Consider the following 22,100-nt stretch of genomic DNA (forward strand, 5'->3'; position numbering starts at 1 on the left):
TTTTACCCCTCCACTCAACATTTCTGAAATATTCAGATTTCATGTTACCTGGAGACAAATGAAATAAAGGTGAGATTCGGATCGAGTTATATGTTCCCTAATAAATCTTCTCTTTCCATCGATCACTGCAATTCAACACCAGACCTCTCAAGATTTTTTTTCTTCTTTGATTATTCCTCCTACTTACCACAGTCCTAGCAGGAGTTTAGTTCCCTAAGAAACTTAATTTTACATAACCGGTAATGCTAACTGGCGAACACTCGCACTCGCTGGATCAAACGTTGGCAGTTTTTTCCAAAAAAGAAAACCTTCATTACGGAACAATTGTCATGCTAGTGTGAAAAAATTGTCATCCCCATACAACTTAAATTACCGTGAAAAGTAAACTAAGCGCAGGTAAGATGGTTAGATTCCTTGTGTTGGAACCAACCCATCAAGGAAAAAAGATCAAAAAAAATTGCCATGAAAATGGTTCGTATTTTTTATCCTCCTCATGAGACGTTGGCCGGCTAACAGGGTCCTACCTGATTCGGTATTGTCCACATCCTCCATTTCATCCGTGGAAAGGTCGAGCATATCCTGAAAGAAATGAAATCCACATCACTAGGATGCAGGGTTTCATTCCCAGTACCTTTCGTTTTCCCTCAGCAAACCAAACCAGCCCAGCCATTAAGGCGTAGACTCCCCCTGCTCGAGAGGACACAGACAGTTGATGACCATGGTAGCTGGGGATGACTTGTCGACGAAGCCCTTTTATTAGCAGCCAGTCGAATGCATGTTACAGGAGCCGCAGCACTCCACGACGTCGGCAAGATGCCGCCTAGTCCTATATAAAGAACAGTTTATTTAATTCACATCTAGATATTTTTTTAAAATGTCATATTTAAGCTCCACAAATATATAATACAGCAACAAAAAATAAAAAAACTAGTAAAAAAAATAGACCAGAAACAGAGTGAACATCAGCTTAGATGTGACATAACGGCCACGGCCACTCGCAGTCCCGAAGGCCGGCCACTCCCAGCCAAGAAAGAAAGACGACGGCGACACGCATAGGTACGCCGTACAAGGAACCATTCGCATGGGCCTCCTCGACCAGCTCTGGGACGAGACGGTCGCCGGCCCACGGCCGGACCACGGCTTCAGCAAGCTCCGGAAATACTCCTCCTTCTCGCCCTCGAGCCCGGCGGCCGCAGACGTCGCGCCGGCGGTGACCCGCAGCATCACCATCGCCCGGCCGCCGTCTCTCTCCCTCCCGTACGGCGAGTCGAGCTCCGTGCCGTCCACCCCGGCCAGTGCGCCGGACTCCCCGTTCGCAGCAGGTGGGTCTCTGGCTCTGTTTCTTGGCCTCCCTATGATTTCCGTTGTTTAATTAGGATCGGTATGTGACTCAGTGACTGTGTAGCGCTGATCGATTGTGATCGTTTCTGTTGGATCGGCGATGCGTCGATCCGTTCGGACAAGAAAAACATGGACCTTTTGCTCTAGCATGGCTTGTTCCTCGAGCTCGATGTCGACAAATTTGCAGTTTGACCTGAAATTCCCCTCGTTAAATTGATGTTTTATCTGAAACTTTATGTTGCAGGCACCGGTAGCACGCCGAGGGTGGACGGCTGGAGGGCGTTCCGCCGGAAATCCAAGATGGCCAACGTCGACGCCGTCCAGGCAGAGGCGACCGTCGGGCCCAGGAGCTCAACCGTGTACGACTGGTGCGTTTAAACGTCACCTTCACTCTCACCCCATGCTGCTTGCACCATACGAATGATGATCCATACACAAAAACTACCTACGTCAGACCAATCATTCCGTTGAAAGAAGATAAAGAACATATGGCAGAAGGGTCGCCGTGGTAGGTGGTGGTTCCGTTTAATTAACTTCGGATCGCCGTGCTTGCAGGGTGGTGATCAGTTCATTGGACCGATAATAAAGAAGCACAACCGGAGTGTGAAATAATCGATCGAAGCAGGGGAGGAGGTAGCTGGCGTGTTTGAGGCCGCGTGTTCGTCACGTCATATGTATACCTGCTATTGTGTAATCGTTGTGTTAACTAGGTGCACTATCTTTTCTCTTCCTTTACGTAGTTGTGCGCCCTTTCGGGGGGGCAAAGTATGTGATGTGGTTATCAGTAGTAGGCTCCGATCAAGATGTATTGCCATCACAAAGGCGCCCTTTTTTTTATATGGAGGAGATGACCGTTGAAATGGGGTTGCAATGCAAGTGTTCGATCATCCTTCCTTTTCCTACTATAATTGTCCATGTATTGTAATTGAGTACCATGTATGTATGGAGTTAAATGCAACAAATAGCCCTAATTTTGCCACCGTAAATCATACCATCCAATGAAATAGATCCCCTTAGCTGGTTAAGGGCCATGTCTTTTAGAACTTATAGGTGACTGCCAAAAATAGGCCGCCCTCTACCTAGCTTATGGGTGACCGGACAAAATTGCTTGAGAAAGACAAAAAGACAATACGGTTAATTCCTCATAGCCGAAATATTTTTAATTATAACGACAATTTTTAAAGTGAATATTAAAAGGTTATGAATATTTTTAAGAAAAGTGAACATTTTTAAGATTTGTGACCATTCTCTCTACTTTTATGAATATTCTACTAAACCATGAATAATTTTATAATTTTGTGAACGCTTTCTAATAGAATAAAAAAAGGGAAAAATAAAAAGAGGAAAGCTAGGAAAAATATAAAAATAAACTAATAAAACATCAATTGAAAAGTTAAACAGATATAGAAACCTACTCAGGAAATAAATCCGGGAAGAACAATTTTAGTGAACCGGTGGGGTGAGACTGTGAGAGGATGTAAGAAAACTGGAGGAATAGGTCGACCCATTACGGGCCAAAAGGATGTGTGATTTCTCGACATTTAGTCGCAAGTTTTTTTTTTTTTTTGAAAGGGACATTTAGTCGCAAGTTGGTACTTCCTATTATTCGGTTATAGCGAATAAGAGTAGTATTTTCATACAAACCGCACTCCTTGATATCCTATGGGCCTTGGCCCAATTGGCTTCCCTTCGTTTATCATTTAGCAGTTTTCTTTCTATTCTGTTGCAATTTTCTTCAGGACACGTTATACCTATTAGTTTCGACCTGTCGGTCATTTTACTTCCAATAAATAGTTTTTTATGTTTTCTTTATATTTTATTTCCTTTTATTGAGGCTTCACAACATGTTTTTTGTTATTTGAAAAAATAATTCCTTTTCTTCAGTTTTTATAACAAGTTTTTACTTTTTATAAAAAATATATTTGCAATTTCTGTTTTCTTTCTTAAATTCATAATTTTTTGAAAAATATTCGGGTGAATTTTGAAAATTCGTGATTTTTAAATATTGATATTTTAAATTTTGTTCAAAAATAATTTTGTGAATAGTTTTAAATTTGGTGAGTATTTTAAAATTCTTGATTATTTTTTAAAGTCTGTAACCTTTTAATGTTTGAAACACTAATTTCCCTAAATTTGTAAAAATAGGTAGCTGGTATTTCGCACAATAGTAGTTTTGAAATTCATACTATTTTTTTTTAGAATCAGTTCCATCCTTTTTTTCTACGGGAGAATCAGTTCCATACTATTGTACTAGGAGTGACTGCGTGCTGGGCACACGAATGTCTGCCCAATAGAGAAAGCCCAACAGGCCGATCAGTCCGTACCCCGTCGGCGTAGATGGAAGCTCCGATTTGTCTCTCTCTCAAAAAACAAGAAAACCGTCGGCGATACAAAACCAATCTCGAAATCGGAAACGGAAACAAGTATGGCAGTCCTCCTCCGGCCAGGACACGGTCTCCCATGGCGACGATTAATACCAACACATGGCCGCGCGCACATTCAGATATGAGCCGATCGATCTCGGGAGCAACTGCAAGCTTGATGGCGTGGCTTGCCATGGACGTCGGCGAGGACTACCTGCATCTGCCGCAAGACCACGACCACGGCGAGGACTTCCTGCATCTGCCGCATGACGACGACCACGGCGAGGACTACCTGCATCTGCCGCATGACGACGACCACGACGACTACACGAGGGAAGGGCTCCCCGCTGTCGAAGGGCAGCTGTTCTTGCACCCGCGGCCGCCGGGCGCTGCGGCATACGTGGCCGGCATCATCCCACGCGTCGGCGTCGCGGCTGCTCCACGCGACTCGGATTTGGCGGCGGCGGTGGCAAGAGCGCTGGCGACGGTGGATGCGCCGTCCGACGGCCGCGGCTGCCCGATCTGCTTGGACGACGACCAAGCGGCGGGAGGGGCGTGGAAGGAGACGCGGCCGTGCGGGCACCGCTTCCATGGACGGTGCGTGGAGCCGTGGCTCAAGGCCAAGGAGAGCTGCCCCATGTGCCGGCAGCAGGTGGTCACGATGCCGATGCCGATGCCGATGCCGATTAGCAGTTTAGGGACAATTCTCTGGAGCGCTAGACGCTTGCCCTCGTCGTGATGGTCTTCTGCTGATCTGCTCGGCAATGATGTACTCCAATATTGCAATGAAACTAGCAGTTGGGGCGCGGCCCTACCGCGCCTCCTGAGTGGAATCTGTGCGGTGCCTGGTAGGTTGGCGACCTTTTCAGTACCTTTCTTAATCTGGTTAACACATGTCAATTGATAACTATGTAATACTATTGAAAGTAGTATGTTGCTGGATCAAAGACAGGAGCATAATTGTAGAATGAAATAAATGGTCTCATAAATATACAGAAATAGAAAGATTACAAAAAATGTTGATACAGCAAAAGGCTGCATATTGAAACATACCCTTAGAGAGAAAAGAAAAAAGCGACTCACCAATGTAATCTTAAAAAAATAGCACAAACAACTCCTAGGAATCTCTAACTGGGCAATATGATTTTACACGTTTGAGATCCCCTTGCTCTCTTTTCCTTTTGATGCTAGTAACTTCCTGGTTCTTCTAGCACTTCATCCACTGAAATATCATTCTGCATATTTTCACCATCTTGTAACTTCATAAACGGTAGCTATCACACGACATGGAGATGAGATGTTAAAGAAAACCATATATATGTCAAGGAAGCAAGGGAACAACATTCAGTATAATCAGGCACACCTTAGATAGTTAGATATATCGACTCTTTATCAAGAATGTCTGACAAACTTTGTGCTTCATTGTAAAGATCATGCCCCTGCTCATCCAGATGGCCATTGTCACTAGCCTGATCTACCAGATAAGAATGCTTGATATCATTAAACAAAATAATAATTTATGGGCAAGGAAGAATATAACAGCTATGAGAAAGAAATCTCTAGAAATAAATAATTAATGCAATGAATAGGGATGTTAATAATCGAGTTTACCGTGAATTGTCTGTCAGAGTAGGTATTTGAAGCTGATCAGGCTGTAGGAATACACAAACAAAAGAGAGATAGTGGCAAAGGTACTGATATGGTCATCAATGTTTACATATATAAAATCTATCAATCTGACTTGGGGCTCCAGAATGAGGAGTAACCCTCCCAACTATAATAACAGAAATTTAAAGGACACTCTGCATGTCTACGCAATCAAAGATGCAAGCATACAAGAACTAACGGTACTCTGAATGCAACATACGTAGGTAGAACAACACATCATATAAGATAAAAATAAGTAGAGAAATATCTATCACATATAGTAATTAAATGGTGATAAATTACATGAAAGGTAGAAATTACAGATATAATAATAGCTACAGAACCTGGTGTAACCTGCAAGATCTGGATGCATTTCTTTGTTTTTGAGATTACATATAAATGATGATGGTGAACATATCAGCGGATGCGATGGTCGCCGTCCCCTGCCGAGACATTCTCGCCTAGCCACTCCACTGCGCCCCAGTGCCACCTATCCCGCCTCACCCACCGTCGTGCCCAGTCTGCAACATTATCATAATTAAGTAACTTATTATGCTCATATACCAAAAATTGTGTCCTCCCGAGTTCCATGAACCAGCCCCATTCTATATGCTACAGTCATGTCGTTGCCATAGATTACAAGAAAGTACGCTAGTTAATTCCTACAACGACCTAAATAGCAACAAATCGAGTAGCGCCGACTGATACATAGCGCGCAGGCAAGCAACAACGTTCCACCCGCTGTGACGTTCATAGAAATAAATGTGGAGAGCACAAATCAGGCTAAACCAAACAAGGATAAAAAGTTTGCACTCTCATGCATGATCCGAGCCAAATCACAAGTCATTCAGTCAAGTGTAGGCTTTTGTACAAGAGCACAAGCATGCACCAAGCTTTCATAACAGATCCCCAAACTGGCTGGTACAAGCAAGTTTGAATCAGATCACAAGGTAATGAAAAGATAGGATAGCTACCCCGAAAACATGGTTGATTTGAAACTGAAGAAAGTTTCCCTTCATTTCCTTAAATTTCTTGCACAAGTCAACCATGTTATCATTCCTAGCACACCAGAGATCTTGGACCGGCTCCCGAAATTTAAGTGTGTTACTTATGCTAAGATAAGAAAACTGAACGCTAATAAAGCCTCCAGCAACTCGAGAAACTCTTCAAAGAGCTCTGATTAGTTTCACCAGATTTTCTATAAATTAAGACTGTTATCCAATTATTCCTTGCACAAATAAAATAATAGGCTGTGGGGCACCTTAACCTATATATAAATGTGTTAACAGATGCAGCATAAAACTTTCTCTTGGCGAGGATAAACTGAGGACCATGATGATAAAATAATACAAAATAAAAGCAGAAGCAATTCGACCTCTTTTGATTTGACCACAAACATATTTGAATGCCTTCTTAGCAGCATATGTTAACTCCAGCAGCAATGCACGACATTCAACACCATTATTCGTTGCAATACCCAAACACTCTCGTAGTTGAGCAATCTTCAGTTAAAGTAACTAACCACTAAGAAAAATACCAGCATAGTAACTGTTGGTGTACATATATACCACAGATCCATCCAAATGCCTTATTATTACACCAGCGCCTGGTTTCCCAGGATTTCCATTGCAAGCACCATAAAATTCAAGAATGCAGGACAGCTATAAAGACAAGGTCCAGTGATGAGAACAAGCCAACATTTCCTCAGTGAAGATAAGTTGCAAATATGCCTATCTCTACTACCTAAAAAAAGAGTAAGGTTCCAAGCAAGCAATCAAACCTCTCACTCCGAACAACTTTTTTTAATTTCTTTTACCTTTAGCGGGCTAATCAAGCATCAAAAAATTCTCATTAACATGTTTGTGCTGATGATTCTATTGATTATTGACTCACTTTCAAACCATTATTTGTCAGATCAATAGGCATTTAATTGACAACAATGCAAATTAGAACTTAATTGAGAAAATGATTAAGAGGAAGAAGGGGACATCTTACCGATTGAAAGAAACGCAAGAGTGAGGGACGACGGAGACGCGCAAACAGCAACAATTTTTTTATTATTCAGTACTGCTACCAAAAGGTCATTCTATGACAAAGAACTCATTGGGGAACAGCAGTTGCACCGGGTTACCTGGTATAAGACCAACATATTGTTCCCAAAAAGAAACATAAGTTGCAATTTTATAAGATGGAAAAGCATACAAAATAAAGAAAGAATTGGGATATACATCCACATGGGTTGCTAAATAAAGTGTATGCACAATTAGTGAAATTCATCTAAAAACTAAAGTATGCAGAGAGCAAGACAACATGTGAGATAATTAACCTAACCTACGGTCTACTTGTGATGTATTTGGGGCTGTGCAAGAGACCTCTTTCCCTTGCAATGAACAAGGCCCAACTTTGAAAGCGGTGATACAAAATTTAATGTAATGATCAAAAAGCACAATTTGGAGAACACTTAGATTCCACAAATCCAGCTAGATAGAAGCAACTCAAAATAAAAATGGTCTGAAATTAAAAAACTCTTGTTCGACAACCGCTAGCCCTGGCCTCCCCAGCCTCCGCTCCGGCGTCTTGGCAACACCGCTCTAGGACCTTGTTCGGGCTGTATGCTTCTACTTGGCATAATATTTGCTTCTTCAACAATAAATTTTCATTTACCTAGTAAGAGAGATCATACGAGTTGCAAGTAGCAACTGCAAGTAATTGCAGGATGTAGTAGATGTTAGGAATATGAAGTATAGCACTGACCCAATGCCCTGGCCTTGTGCTTCTTGGAGACAACCCAATGCACCTGCCCTTGCCATCAACCATGGGCAGGCCGTACTGGGTGGCAAAGAGTGTGTTGATCCCTGCCAGACATCACCTTCTCGAGCGTCGCCATGTGACTCATCTGCAGTAGACCAAACCCAATCCCGATTCAATCCCCACAAACCGTCAGATACATGAGTATGTATGGGTGGGCTTCAGTTACAAATATGTGGGGGAAAATTAAGCACCGGCTACAACAAATGTAAATATTCCGAGATGTTCATGGCATTATAGTGCACAAGATTATTTTTTACGACATGAAGAGATAAGATCCGGGTAGCATGAATGACCACCTTAACTGATTGGAGATTGCAAGAGCTTAAATTGATCCAGGGATGTATCACTTTGCGAATCCAAGACCTGGGAGAGGATGCAATAGGGAGAGAGCATAGATGGGAAAAGAGAGGGAGAGAGGGAAGGGTTGGGGCAAGCTTACCTTGGCTGGTTGGCAGCAGCCGTGCTCGCCGTCGGTTGACGCAAGCGCAGGTCCCCAAGCCATGCCCACCACCGCTCCCACCGCCTGTAGAAGCCGCTCGCTCGTCACCGTCCTACATCGCTCGAGCCACTGCTAAGACGCATAATTTTGCCCCTAGGCTTCTCTTTCTCCTCCTGATCCAGGAGGTAGTCTCCGGACCTGTCGCCTCCTCGCTCACACCATGGCTTTGGGGAGGAACTCGCCGTTGGTGGGAATAAGGTGAGCGGAGGAGAGAGGAGTGGGTTGCAGGCTTTTGGGGAGGGCGCTGGTGGCGGCGACTATGGCGGAGGGCTCCGGCTAGTGGTGGCGGCGGTAAACGAGGAAGAGGGATAGGGAGGGGAAGAGGAATCGAGGAGGGGAAAGGGGAACGGGGGGCTGGGCGTTCTGTCTCACGCGAGCGAGCGCCCCTTCAGCATTGCGTTTCCACCTTCCGGTTAAAAAAATTCGGCACAGTAAAATCGGGACAGGTGGATCACGCGAGCGAGCAGCCTTAATGCACACCTTATTGTTTTGGATTGGCCAGGGCGGACAAGACATTGCATCGTCCAAAATATGGCATGCATCACAAAACGCCGGTATCAAATATCAGGAAGGGGGCAGCTTCTGTATGTGCCTCGGTGATCAAGAAGATCAGGTATAGGAGTGGTGAATTCTCTATGTAAAATTCTGTTATGAATCAAGTGCAACTTTGAAACACATTCTTTAGTTAAGGCCGTTGTTTTTTACCAGTTGCTCGCCGCCTGTGGCTAGGGTCCCGACTAGATATTACTAGCAAATATGCCCGTGTGTTGCTACGAAAGACAAAAAATTTACATGGTAGTCAAATGAGTATGACTCAATCCTCGAAATATGAGCGTTCTCTATTTTAACACTTCGGCTCACCATGTTGCCACTTAACTTTCTTCCCACCCTAGGTGATGATGGACGCGATGTCCACGCAATCGCAATGCATTCGACGTGTTAAATCCCATGACAATGAGCTTGCCACTACACGACACACTTGTAATTGTGTCGCGCAAGGGAATGTTTAAAACATTAAAAACAAATCCCATGAACTACGAACTACTCCCAATGCCTAGACATTTAAAGACTTTTCATAAACTAATCAAATCCTAGACACAAAAGACTTTTGAATCGGCAAACATTTTTTTGAATCGACAAATATTTTTTGGAAAATTATCTATTTTTTAAAATTTACGAACATCTTTTTTGGTTAGACAAACATTTTCTGAAATGCATGAATAGTTTTAGAATTCATGAACATTTTTTACTCGCTAAAAATTTGTAAAAATTTGCCATTTTAAAAAAATTCATAAACACATTTTTTGTTTAGACGATTTTTTTTGAAAATGGATGAATGGTTTTCGAATTCATGAACCTTTTTGGATTCAGTAAACATTTTTCAATTGATGAACTTTTTAAAAATTGGGGAAATTTTTCTGAAATTTGCAAAAAAAAATTATCAATATTTTCTAAAATTTCATGGACATTTTTCAGATTCATGAATATGATTGAATATGCCATCATTTTTTCAAAATCATGATCATGATTTTGTTTTCCGACATTTTTTTCTAAATTGTGATTTCTTTTAATAACTTCGAACAACTTTGTATAATACTCAACATTTTTTGAAACTGTGAAAATTTTATAATTTCCCAAAAAAATATGAGAATTCACAAACATTTTTTTTCAATTCTCGCAACCTTTTAAAATTTGGAAATATCAAATTAAATTAAAGAACGAAAGAACAGAAACAGAAGAAAAAAACAGGGGTGTCAAGATTTTAGAGCATCTCTAGCAGACCTCTTAAAACGTCGGCCCATGAACGCCACGTGGGGGGAGGTGAGAAAAAGGAGTGGGCAAAACGGTAGAACTGGGGATCGAAAATTAGTTTCAGGGTGGGAGAGATAGGCTTTAGAGCATCTCTAGCAGACCTTGCTACCTCTTGAGCACTGCGTTGGTTTTCCCCGAAGAGGAAGGGATGATGCAGCAAAGTAGTGTAAGTATTTCCCTCAGTTTTTGAGAACCAAGGTATCAATCCAGTAGGAGGCTACGCGCGAGTCCCTCGTACCTGCACAAAACAAATAAATCCTCGCAACCAACGCGATAAGGGGTTGTCAATCCCTACACTTCCACTTACGAGAGTGAGATCTGATAGATATGATAAGATAATATTTTTTTGTATTTTTATGATAAAGACGCAAAGTAAAATAAAAGCAAAGTAAAAAAGCAAAGGAGATAACTAAGTATTGGAAGATTAATATGATGAAGATAGACCCGGGGGCCATAGGTTTCACTAGTGGCTTCTCTCAAGAGCATAAGTATTCTACGGTGGGTGAACGAATTACTGTTGAGCAATTGACAGAATTGAGCACAGTTATGAGAATATTTAGGTATGATCATGTATATAGGCATCACGTCCGAAACAAGTAGACCGACTCCTGCCTGCATCTACTACTATTACTCCACTCATCGACCGCTATCCAGCATGCATCTAGAGTATTAAGTTAATGAAAACAGAGTAACGCCTTAAGCAAGATGACATGATGTAGAGGGATAAACTCATGCAATATGATGAAAACCCCATCTTGTTATCCTCGATGGCAACAATACAGTACGTGCCTTGCTTCCCCTACTGTCACTGTGAAAGGACACCGCAAGATTGAACCCAAAGCTAAACACTTCTCCCATTGCAAGAAAGATCAATCTAGTAGGCCAAACTGAACTGATAATTCGAAGAGACTTGCAAAGATAACCAATCATACATAAAAGAATTCAGAGAAGATTCAAATATTGTTCATAGATAGACTTGATCATAAACCCACAATTCATCGGTCTAAACAAACACACCGCAAAAAGAAGATTACATCGAATAGTTCTCCACAAGAGAGGGGGAGAACATTGTATTGAGATTCAAAAAGAGAGAAGAAGCATCTAGCTAATAACTATGGACCCGTAGGTCTGAGGTGAACTACTCACACTTCATCAGAGGGGCTATGGTGATGATGTAGAAGCCCTCCGTGATGGATACCCCCTCCGACGGAGCTCCAGAACAGGCCCCAAGATGGGATCTCGTGGATACAGAAAGTTGCGGTGGTGGAATTAGGATTTTGGCTCCGTATCTGATCGTTTGGGGGTACGTAGGTATATATAGGAGGAAGGAGTACATCGGTGGAGCAACAGGAGGCCCACGAGGGTGGAGGGCGCCCCTGGGGGGTAGGCGTGCCCCCCTACCTCATGGCCTCCTCCTTTATTTCTTGACGTAGGGTCCAAGTCTCCTGGATCATGTTCGGTGAGAAAATCACGTTCCCGAAGGTTTCATTCCGTTTGGACTCCGTTTGATATTCCTTTTCTTCGAAACCCTGAAATAGGCAAAAAAACAGCAATTCTGGGCTGGGCCTCCGGTTAATAGGTTATTCCCAAAAATAATATAAAAGTGGATAATAAAGCCCAATAATGTCCAAAACAGTAGATAATATAGCATGGAGCAATCAAAATTTATAGATACGTTGGAGACGTATCAAGCATCCCCAAGCTTAATTCCTGCTCGTCCTCAAGTAGGTAAATGATAATAACAGAATTTTTGATGCGGAGTGCTACTTGGCATAATTTTAATGTAATTCTTCTTAATTGTGGTATGAATATTCAGATTCGAAAGATTCAAGATAAAAGTTCATGTTGACATAAAAATAATAATACTTCAAGCATACTAACTAAGCAAATATGTCCTCTCAAAATAACATGGCCAAAAAAAGTTCATCCCTACAAAATCATATAGTTTAGTCATGCTCCATTTTCATCACACAAGAATGATCTCATCATGCACAACCCCGATGACAAGCCAAGCAATTGTTTCATACTTTAGTAATCTCAAACCTATAAACTTTCACGCAATATATGAGCGCGAGCCATGGATATAGCATTATGGGTGGAATGGAATATGATGATGAGGGTTATGTGGAGAAGATAAAAAAGGAGATAGTCTCACATCAACGAGGCTAATCAATGGGCTATGGAGATGCCCATCGATTGATGTTAATGCAAGGAGTAGGGATTGCCATGCAACGGATGCACTAGAGCTATAAAGGTATGAAAGATCAACAAAAGAAACTAAGTGGGTGTGCATCCAACTTGCTTGCTCACGAAGACCTAGGGCACTTGAGGAGGCCCATTGTTGGAATATACAAGCCAAGTTCTATAATGAAAAATTCCCACTAGTATATGAAAGTAACAAGACAAAAGACTCTCTATCATGAAGATTCTGGTGCTACTTTGAAGCACAAGCGGAAAAAGGATAGTAGCATTGTCCCCTTTTTTGGCCTTTCTTTTTTTTGGCCTTTTTTGGGATAATGCTCTATTAATGATGATCATCACACTTCTATTTATTTACAACTCAATGATTACAACTCGATACTTAGAACAAGATATGACTCTATATGAATGCCTCCGGCGGTGTACCGGGATATGCAATGAACCAACAGTGACATGTATGAAAGAATTATGAACGGTGGATTTGCCACAAATACTATGTCAACTATATGATCATGCTAAGCAATATGACAATGATGAATGTGTCATGATAAACGAAATGGTGGAAAGTTGCATGGCAATATATCTCGGAATGGCTATGGAAATGCCATAATAGGTAGGTATGGTGGTTGTTTTAAGAAAGATATGTTTTAAGGAAGATATAAGGATGTTTATGTGTGAAAGAGCGTATCATATCACGGGGTTTGGATGCACCGGCGAAGTTTGCACCAACTCTCAATGTGAGAAAGGGCAATGCACGATACCGAAGAGGCTAACAATGATGGAAGGGTGAGAGTGTGTATAATCCATGGACTCAACATTAGTCATAATTAAAGAACTCACATACTTATTGAAAAAATCTACAAGTCATCAAAAACCAAGCACTACGCGCATGCTCCTAGGGTGATAGATTGGTAGGAAAAGACCATCGCTCGTCCCCGACCGCCACTCATAAGGAAGACAATCAAATAACACCTCATGTTTCTAATTTGTTACATAACGTTTACCATACGTGCATGCTACGGGACTTGCAAATCTCAACACAAGCATTTCTCAAATTCACAACTACTCAACTAGCACGACTTTGATATTATTACCTCCATATCTCAAAACAATCATCAAGCATCAAACTTCTCTTAGTATTCAAAACACTCATAAGAAAAAAATTATTCATCTTGAACACCTAACATATTAGGATTATTTAAGAAAATTAACATGCTTTTTAAGACTCCCAAAATAATCTAAGTGAAGCATGAGAGATTAATAGTTTCTATAAAACAAATCCACCACCGTGCTCTAAAAGATATAAGTGAAGTACTAGAGCAAAACTATATAACTCAAATGATATAAGTGAAGCACATAGAGTATTCTAACAAATTCCAAATCATGTATGGCTCTCTCAAAAGGTGTGTACAGCAAGGATGATTGTGGTAAACCAAAAAGCAAAGACTCAAATCATACAAGACGCTCTAAGCAAAACACATATCATGTGGTGAATAAAAATATAGCTCCAAGTAAAGTTACCGATAGAAGTAGACGAAAAGAGGGGATGCCTTCCGGGGCATCCCCAAGCTTTGGCTTTTAGGTGTCCTTAGATTATCTTGGGGGTGCCATGGGCATCCCCAAGCTTAGGCTCTTGCCACTCCTTGTTCCATAATCCATCAAATCTTTACCCAAAACTTGAAAACTTCACAACACAAAACTTAAAGTAGAAAATCTCATGAGCTCCGTTAGCGAAAGAAAACAAAAGACCACTTCAAGGTACTGTAATGAACTCATTCTTTATTTATATTGGTGTTAAACCTACTGTATTCCAACTTCTCTGTGGTTTATAAACTATTTTACTAGCCATAGATTCATCAAAATAAGCAAACAACACACGAAAAACCAGAATCTGTCAAAAACAGAACAGTCTGTAGTAATCTGTAGCTAGCGCAAGATCTGAACCCCAAAAATTCTAAAATTAATTTCTGGACGTGAGAAATTTATCTATTAATCATCTGAAAAAATAATTAACTAAATAGAACTTTCCAAATAAAAATGGCAGCAGTTCTCGTGAGCGCTAAAGTTTCTGTTTTTTACATCAAGATATCAAGACTTTCCCCAAGTCTTCCCAACGGTTCTACTTGGCACAAATACTAATAAAACACAAAAAACACAACCTAAACAGAGGCTAGATAAATTATTTATTACTAAACAGGAGCAAAAAGCAAGAAATAAAAATAAAATTGGGTTGCCTCCCAACAAGCGCTATCGTTTAACGCCCCTAGCTAGGCATAAAAAGCAAGGATAGATCTAGGTATTGCCATCTTTGGTTTTCAACTTTTTAGCGGAATCAAGCTCGAATCCGGGAGGTTCTTTACATTTCCCTTCATATTCTGAAATTTTTAGATCTAACGAATCCAACCGCTTATTGCAGAGGGTAATCAACATATTCATGCGGTGGAGATTCCCGCTAACGCTTTTAAGAGGTTCAAGAGACTTTTGTAAAATCTTGGTTAATTCACAAATTTTCTCAAAAACTTGCGTTTCCTCTTGGGTATGATGAGGCCCCTTTTGTTGAGGTAGAGCTCCTACTATACCTTCTATAATTTCATGCGCAATACTAGGATCAATTTCAATAAAATTGCCTTTGGCAACGCAATCCAAAAGTTGTCTATGAGACATATTTAGTCCAACATAGAAGTTGCGAAGCAAAATTCTAAAATTCACCTCTAGGGTACAATTACAATAAGATTCCATCATTCTAAACGAAGCATCTTTTAAATTTTCACCTTTCCTTTGTTTGAAGTGAAGAACCTCAAACTCGGGAGACAAAGGAGGAGATAAGGGACTAGCCATAACGACAAGCAAACGGAAAAGAGGCGAACGAAAAAAGAGAGGGAGGATAGAGAGAGAGGGCGAATAAAACGGTAAGGGTGAAGTGGGGGAGGGGAAAACGAGAGGCAAATGGCAAATAATGTAATGCGGGAGATAAGGATTGTGATGGGTACTTGGTATATTGACTTTTCCGTAGACTCCCCGGCAACGGCGCCAGAAATCCTTCTTGCTACCTCTTGAGCACTGCGTTGGTTTTTCCCCGAAGAGGAAGGGATAATGCAGCAAATAAGCATAAGTGTTTCCCTCAGTTTTTGAGAACAAAGGTATCAATCCAGTAGGAGGCTACGCGCGAGTCCCTTGTACCTGCACAAAACAAATAAATCCTTGCAACCAACGCAATAAGGGGTTGTCAATCCCAACATGGCCACTTACGAGAGTGAGATCTAATAGATATGATAAGATAATATTTTTGATATTTTTATGATAAAGATGCAAAGTAAAATAAAAGCAAAGTAAAAAAGCAAAGGAAATAACTAAGTATTAGAAGATTAATATGATGAAGATAGACCCGGGGGCCATAGGTTTCACTAGTGGCTTCTCTCAAGAGCATAAGTATTCTACGGTGGGTGAACGAATTACTGTTGAGCAATTGACAGAATTGAGCATAGTTATGAGAATATTTAGGTATGATCATGTATATAGGCATCACGTCTGAGACAAATAGACCGACTCCTGCCTGCATCTACTACTATTACTCCACTCATCGACCGCTATCCAGCATGGATCTAGAGTATTAAGTTAATGAAAACAGAGTAACGCCTTAAGCAAGATGACATGATGTAGAGGGATAAAACTCATGCAATATGATAAAAAAACCATCTTGTTATCCTCAATGGCAACAATACAATACGTGCCTTGCTGCCCCTACTGTCACTTGGAAAGGACACCGTAAGATTGAACCCGAAGCTAAGCACTTCTCCCATTGCAAGAAAGATCAATCTAGTAGGCCAAACCAAACTGATAATTCGAAGATACTTGCAAAGATAACCAATTATACATAAAAGAGTTCAGAGAATATTCAAATATTGTTCATAAACCAACAATTCATCGGTCTCAACAAACACACCGCAAAAAGAAGATTACATCAAATAGTTCTCCACAAGAGAGGGGGAGAACATTGTATTGAGATCCAAAAAGAGAGAAGAAGCCATCTAGCTAATAACTATGGACCCGTAGGTCTAAGGTGAACTACTCACACTTCATCGGAGGGGCTATGGTGATGATGTACAAGCCCTCCGTGATGGATACCCCCTCCGGCGGAGCTTCGGAACAGGCCCCAAGATGGGATCTCGTGGATACAGAAAGTTGCGGCGGTGGAATTAGGGTTTTGGCTCCGTATCTGATCGTTTGGGGGTACGTAGGTATATATAGGAGGAAGGAGTACGTCGGTGGAGCAACAAGAGGCCCACGAGGGTGGAGGGCGTGCCTGGGGGGTAGGCGCGCCCCCTACCTCGTGGCCTCCTCCTTTGTTTCTTGACGTAGGGTCCAAGTCTCCTGGATCATGTTCGGTGAGAAAATCACGTTCCCGAAGGTTTCATTCCGTTTGGACTCAGTTTGATATTTCTTTTCTTCGAAACCCTGAAATAGGCAAAAAACAGCAATTCTGGGCTGGCCCTCCGGTTAATAGGTTATTCCCAAAAATAATATAAAAGTGGATAATAAAGCCCAATAATGTACAAAACAGTAGATAATATAGCATGGAGCAATCAAAAATTATAGATATGTTGGAGACGTATCAGACCTCTTAAAATGTACGAAACTGTAAAATAACCACAGATTTATAGTGTTAGGCGGAAAAGGTGATCCAAATAGAACTCGTAAACGACTCCGCCCTATAAAACTTTTTAAGGGGCATGGAAAACGTCCCCACCCAACCTGTGAAAATAAGGATTTCGGAGCCAACCTAAGGGTGCCTTGTATATACGAAAGACCGTCGGCAGGAGTCCAACTGACATCGGAACCTTCATGGCTCGCTCCCTGATAACCCATAAGTATAGGGGATCAATTGTAGCCTCTTCCATAAGTAAGAGTGTTGAACCCAACGAGGAGCTAAAGATAGAACAAATATTCCTTAAAGTTCTATCGACCACCGATACAACTCTACGCACGCTTAACGTTCGCTTTACGTAGAACAAGTACGAAACTAGAAGTACTTTGTAGGTGTTTTTGCATAGGTTTGCAAGATAATAAAGAGCACGTAAATAAAAATTAGGGGCTGTTTAGATAAAGAAAGAATAAAGTTAGTATAGCGGTTGTGGAAAAGTGGTGGTAGGAGTTGCGAAATTGTCCATAAGCAATTGACTACGTTACTAGACCGATAGCAAGTTTTATGTGGGAGAGGCCACTGCTAGCATGTCATCCCTGACTTGAAATTCTATGCACTTATGATTGGAACTATTAGCAAGCATCCGCAACTACTAACGTTCATTAAGGTAAAACCCAACCATAGCATTAAGATATATTGGCCCCCCTTCAATCTCGTATGCATCAATTTCTATGCTAGGTTGAAGTTTCTGTCACTCTTGCCCTCCAATACATAGTCCTATCAACATACAACTAACCCTATGGTGTGATCCACGTGCGCGCTCATATGATGGGCACCAAAGGACAGCAACGTAACCACAAGCAAATTAAATCAATCATAGAAAATCATCAACCACCGATAGGACAACAAAAATCTACTGAGACATCATAGGATGGCAACACATCATTGGATAATAATATGAAGTATAAAGCACCATATTCAAGTAGAGGGTACAGCGGGTTGCGGGAGAGTGGACCGTTGTAGATAGATGGGGGAAGGTGATGGAGATGTTAGTGAAGATGGCGGAGGTGTTTGTGAAGATGACAGAGGTGTTGGTGAAGATCACGGTGATGATGATGGCCCCCGGCGGCGTTCCGGCGCCACCGGAAGCGAGGGGGAGAGAGCCCCCCTCCTTCTTCTTCTTCCTTGGGTTTCCCCTCTGGTCCATGGCCTCCATGGCATGGGAGGGGCGAGAGCCCCTACGAGATTGGATATGTTTCTCTGTCTCTCTCTGTTTCTGCGCTCTGAGATTCTACCCTTTCACCGTTTCTTATATTCCCGGAGATCTGTAACTCCGAATGTGCTGAAATTTTAACACTATCTCTATCCGGATATTAGCTTTCTTCCAGCGAAAGAAGGGCATCAACCACCTTACGGGGTGGCCACGAGGGCCCAGGGCGCGCCCCCTGCCTCGTGGCCCCCTCGGGCATCGTCTCGCATTGATTTTTCTTCCCAAAAATCACATATATTCCAAAAAAATCTCTGTCAGTTTTTATCCCGTTTGGACTCCGTTTGATATGGATTTACTGCGAAACAAAAACATGCAACAAACAGGAACTGGCACTAGGCACTGGATCAATATGTTAGTCCAAAAAATAGTATAAAAAGTTGCCAAAAGTATATATGAAAGTTGTAGAATATTGGCATGGAACAATCAAAAATTATAGATACGACGGAGACGTATCAGCATCCCCAAGCTTAATTCATGCTCGTCCTCGAGTAGGTAAATGATAAAAAAGATAATTTTTGATTTGGAATGCTACCTAGCATTATCTTGATCATGTAATCTAATCATGGCATGAATATTAAGACACGAGTGATTCAATGCAATAGTCTATCATTTGACATTAAGATAATAATACTTCAAGCATACTAATAAAGCAATCATGTATTTTCAAAATAACATGGCCAAAGAAAGTTATCCTTACAAAATCATATAGTCTAGCTATGCTCCATCTTCACCACACAAAATATTCAAATCATGCACAACCCCGATGACAAGCCAAGCAATTGTTTCATACTTTTGATGTTCTCAAACCTTTTCAACTTTCATGCAATACATGAGCGTGAGCCATGGATATAGCACTATAGGTGGAATAGAATATGATGGTGGAGGTTGTGTGGAGAAGACAAAAAGGGAGAAAGTCTCACATCGACGCGGCTAATCAACGGGCTATGGAGATGCCCATCAATTGATGTCAATGTGAGGAGTAGGGATTGCCATGCAACGGGTGCACTAAGAGCTCTAAGTGTATGAAAGCTCAAACTGAAAACTAAGTGGGTGTGCATCCAACTTGCTTGCTCATGAAGACCTCGGGCATTTGAGGAAGCCCATCATCGGAATATACAAGCCAAGTTCTATTATGAAAATTCCCACTAGTATATGAAAGTGATAACTCAAGAGACTCTCTATATGAAGAACATGATGCTATTCTGAAGCACAAGTGTGGTAAAAGGATAGTAACATTGTCCCTTCTCTCTTTTCTCTCATTTTTTTATTTTTTTCTCTTTTTTCTCTTTTTTTGATGGGCTTCTTTGGCCTCTTTTATTTTTCTGTAAAGTCCGAGACTCATCCCAAATTGTGAGGGAATCATAGCTTCCATCATCCTTTTCTCACATGGGACAATGCTCTAATAATGATGATCATCACACTTTTATTTACTTACAACTCAATATTACAACTCGATACTAGAACAAAATATGACTCTACATGAATGCCTCCGGCGGTGTATCAGGATGTGCAATGATCTAGCGTAGCAATGACATCAAAAAACAGACAAGCCATGAAAACATCATGCTAACTATCTTACGATCATGCAAAGCAATATGACAATGAATGCTCAAGTCATGTATATGATGATGATGATGGAAGTTGCATGGCAATATATCTTGGAATGGCTATGGATATGCCGTGATAGGTAGGTATGGTGGTTGTTTTGAGGAAGATATAAGGAGGCTTATGTGTGATAGAGCGTATCGTATCACGGGGTTTGGATGCACCGGCGAAGTTTGCACAACGGCAATGCACGGTACCGAAGAGGTTAGCAATGATGGAAGGGTGAGAGTGCGTATAATCCATGGACTCAACATTAGTCATAAAGAACTCACATACTTATTGCAAAAATCTATTGGGCATCGAAACAAAGTACTACGCGCATGCTCCTAGGGGGATAGATTGGTAGGAAAAGACCATTGCTCGTCCCCGACCGCCACTCATAAGGAAGACAATCAATAAATAAATCATGCTCCGACTTCATCACATAACGGTTCGCCATACGTGCATGCTACGGGAATCACAAACTTCAACACAAGTATTTCTACAATCCACAACTACCCACTAGCATGACTCTAATATCACCATCTTTATATCGCAAAACTATTGCAAGGAATCAAACAAATCATATTCAGTGATCTACAAGTATTATGTAGGATTTTATGACTAACCATGTGAATGACTAATTCCTGTCATCTCTCTAAATAGATATAAGTGAAGCAAGAGAGTTTAATTCTTTCTACAAAAGATATGCCCACGCTCTAAAAAATATAAGTGAAGAAAAAGAGCATTCTACAAATGACGGTTTTCTATGTGAAGAGAAACAGGCAATCCAAACTTCAAATGATATAAGCAAAGCACATGAAGCATTCTATAAAGCCATACTCAAAAGATATAAGTGAAGTGCAATGAGCATTCTATAAATTAACCAAGGACTATCTCATACCAACATGGTGCATAAAAGAAAATTGAAAACTAAATGCAACAGACGCTCCAAGATTGCACATATCGCATGAATGAAACGAATCCGAAAACATACTGATACTTGTTGAAGAAAGATATGGGATGCCTTCCGGGGCATCCCCAAACTTAGACGCTTGAGTCTCCTTGAATATTTACTTGGGGTACCTCGGGCATCCCCAAGCTTCCTTCTTCTCACATGGAGACCTCCTCGATCTTCGAACACTTCATCCACACAAAACTCAACAGAAAGCTCGGTAAGATCCGTTAGTATAATAAAGCAAATCACTGCTCTAAGTACTGTTGCAAACCAATTCATATTTTGTTTTTTCATTGTAGCTACTGTAACATAACTTTTCCACGGCTTAATCCACTGATATAAATCGGTAGTTTCATCAAAACGAGCAAACTATGCATAAAAAACAGAATCCGTCTAAAACATGACAGTCTGTAATAATATGAACATTCACCATACCTATGGTACTCCAAAAATTCTACCAAAATTAGGAAAAATAAACAATTTTTATAGAAATACAGTGCAAAAAGTTTCAGAACCCTTTGACGTTCCAGCAAAAAAATGTAAAATCGCGCGCTATAGCCAAAGTTTCTGTCCTGCACCGTACAAACCAACAAGCATCTAAAACATCCTAAAGGCAACCTTGGCACATTATTCTTATAATACAATGGAATTGACAAGGGGGTAATTATTTTTGTTGAAAAGTTTCCGTAATCAAGATTCACAAAGTTTCCGTGAGCATGAACAAAGTTCAAGGAGCTCCCCACTTCAACCATGCTTGTCTCTCTCACTTTCACTTTCCCTTTTGAAAAAGTTTTGGGTTTCCCTCTTTATTTTTTTGTTTTTAAACTTTATAGAAGCACACAACATAAATAAATGACTCTCTAAAACTTCCAGGTTGTCTCCCTGGCAGCGCTTTCTTTAAAGCCATTAAGCTAGGTATATAGTGCTCAAGTAATGTATCCACCCGGATCCCAACATATATCAAAGACAATTTT

General features: G+C 41.1%; 2 protein-coding genes and 1 long non-coding RNA gene across 6 annotated transcripts; 2 read left to right on the top strand and 1 right to left on the bottom strand.

Annotated features, from left to right (window-relative positions):
* The first annotated feature begins 1,047 nt into the window (after positions 1–1,047).
* LOC125524140 (dormancy-associated protein homolog 3) lies at positions 1,048–2,212 on the top strand. The gene is made up of 3 exons (XM_048689212.2): positions 1,048–1,322; positions 1,586–1,709; positions 1,897–2,212. The coding sequence occupies exons 1-3, from the start codon at positions 1,082–1,084 to the stop codon at positions 1,922–1,924; spliced, it is 393 nt and encodes a 130-aa protein (XP_048545169.1). The 5' UTR covers positions 1,048–1,081; the 3' UTR covers positions 1,925–2,212.
* Positions 2,213–3,559: 1,347 nt separating this feature from the next.
* Positions 3,560–4,537, top strand: LOC147957879 (uncharacterized). The gene has a single exon (XM_087535443.1). The coding sequence runs from the start codon at positions 3,679–3,681 to the stop codon at positions 4,441–4,443; it is 765 nt and encodes a 254-aa protein (XP_087391569.1). The 5' UTR covers positions 3,560–3,678; the 3' UTR covers positions 4,444–4,537.
* A 127-nt stretch (positions 4,538–4,664) lies between these two features.
* On the bottom strand, positions 4,665–9,043 carry LOC125522691 (uncharacterized). Of its 4 annotated transcripts, none has more exons than XR_015610776.1 (6): positions 8,602–9,043; positions 8,459–8,525; positions 8,106–8,247; positions 7,347–7,482; positions 5,068–5,872; positions 4,665–4,978 (listed from the first exon to the last, which is right to left on the bottom strand). It is a non-coding gene; the product is annotated as an uncharacterized LOC125522691 (long non-coding RNA). The 4 variants fall into 4 exon arrangements; XR_007289931.2 differs by lacking the exon at positions 8,459–8,525 and having other exon boundaries at positions 5,068–5,178; positions 5,316–5,872; positions 8,602–9,039; XR_007289930.2 differs by lacking the exon at positions 8,459–8,525 and having other exon boundaries at positions 5,068–5,173; positions 5,316–5,872; positions 8,602–9,038.
* Between the last annotated feature and the right edge of the window lie 13,057 nt (positions 9,044–22,100).

The sequence above is a fragment of the Triticum urartu genome, chromosome 7A, assembly GCF_056163025.1.
Source record: "Triticum urartu cultivar PI428250 chromosome 7A, HENAU_Tu73, whole genome shotgun sequence".
Classification (NCBI taxonomy): domain Eukaryota; kingdom Viridiplantae; phylum Streptophyta; class Magnoliopsida; order Poales; family Poaceae; genus Triticum; species Triticum urartu.

Bases quoted from the DNA above. Each gene is read 5' to 3' on its own strand.
- LOC125524140 (XM_048689212.2), top strand. From the start codon at position 1,082: ATGGGCCTCCTCGACCAGCTCTGGGACGAGACGGTCGCCGGCCCACGG. The intron at 1,323-1,585 runs GTGGGTCTCTGG...TTTATGTTGCAG, and splicing joins GGACTCCCCGTTCGCAGCAG to GCACCGGTAGCACGCCGAGG. The intron at 1,710-1,896 runs GTGCGTTTAAAC...CCGTGCTTGCAG, and splicing joins AGCTCAACCGTGTACGACTG to GGTGGTGATCAGTTCATTGG.
- LOC147957879 (XM_087535443.1), top strand. From the start codon at position 3,679: ATGGAAGCTCCGATTTGTCTCTCTCTCAAAAAACAAGAAAACCGTCGG.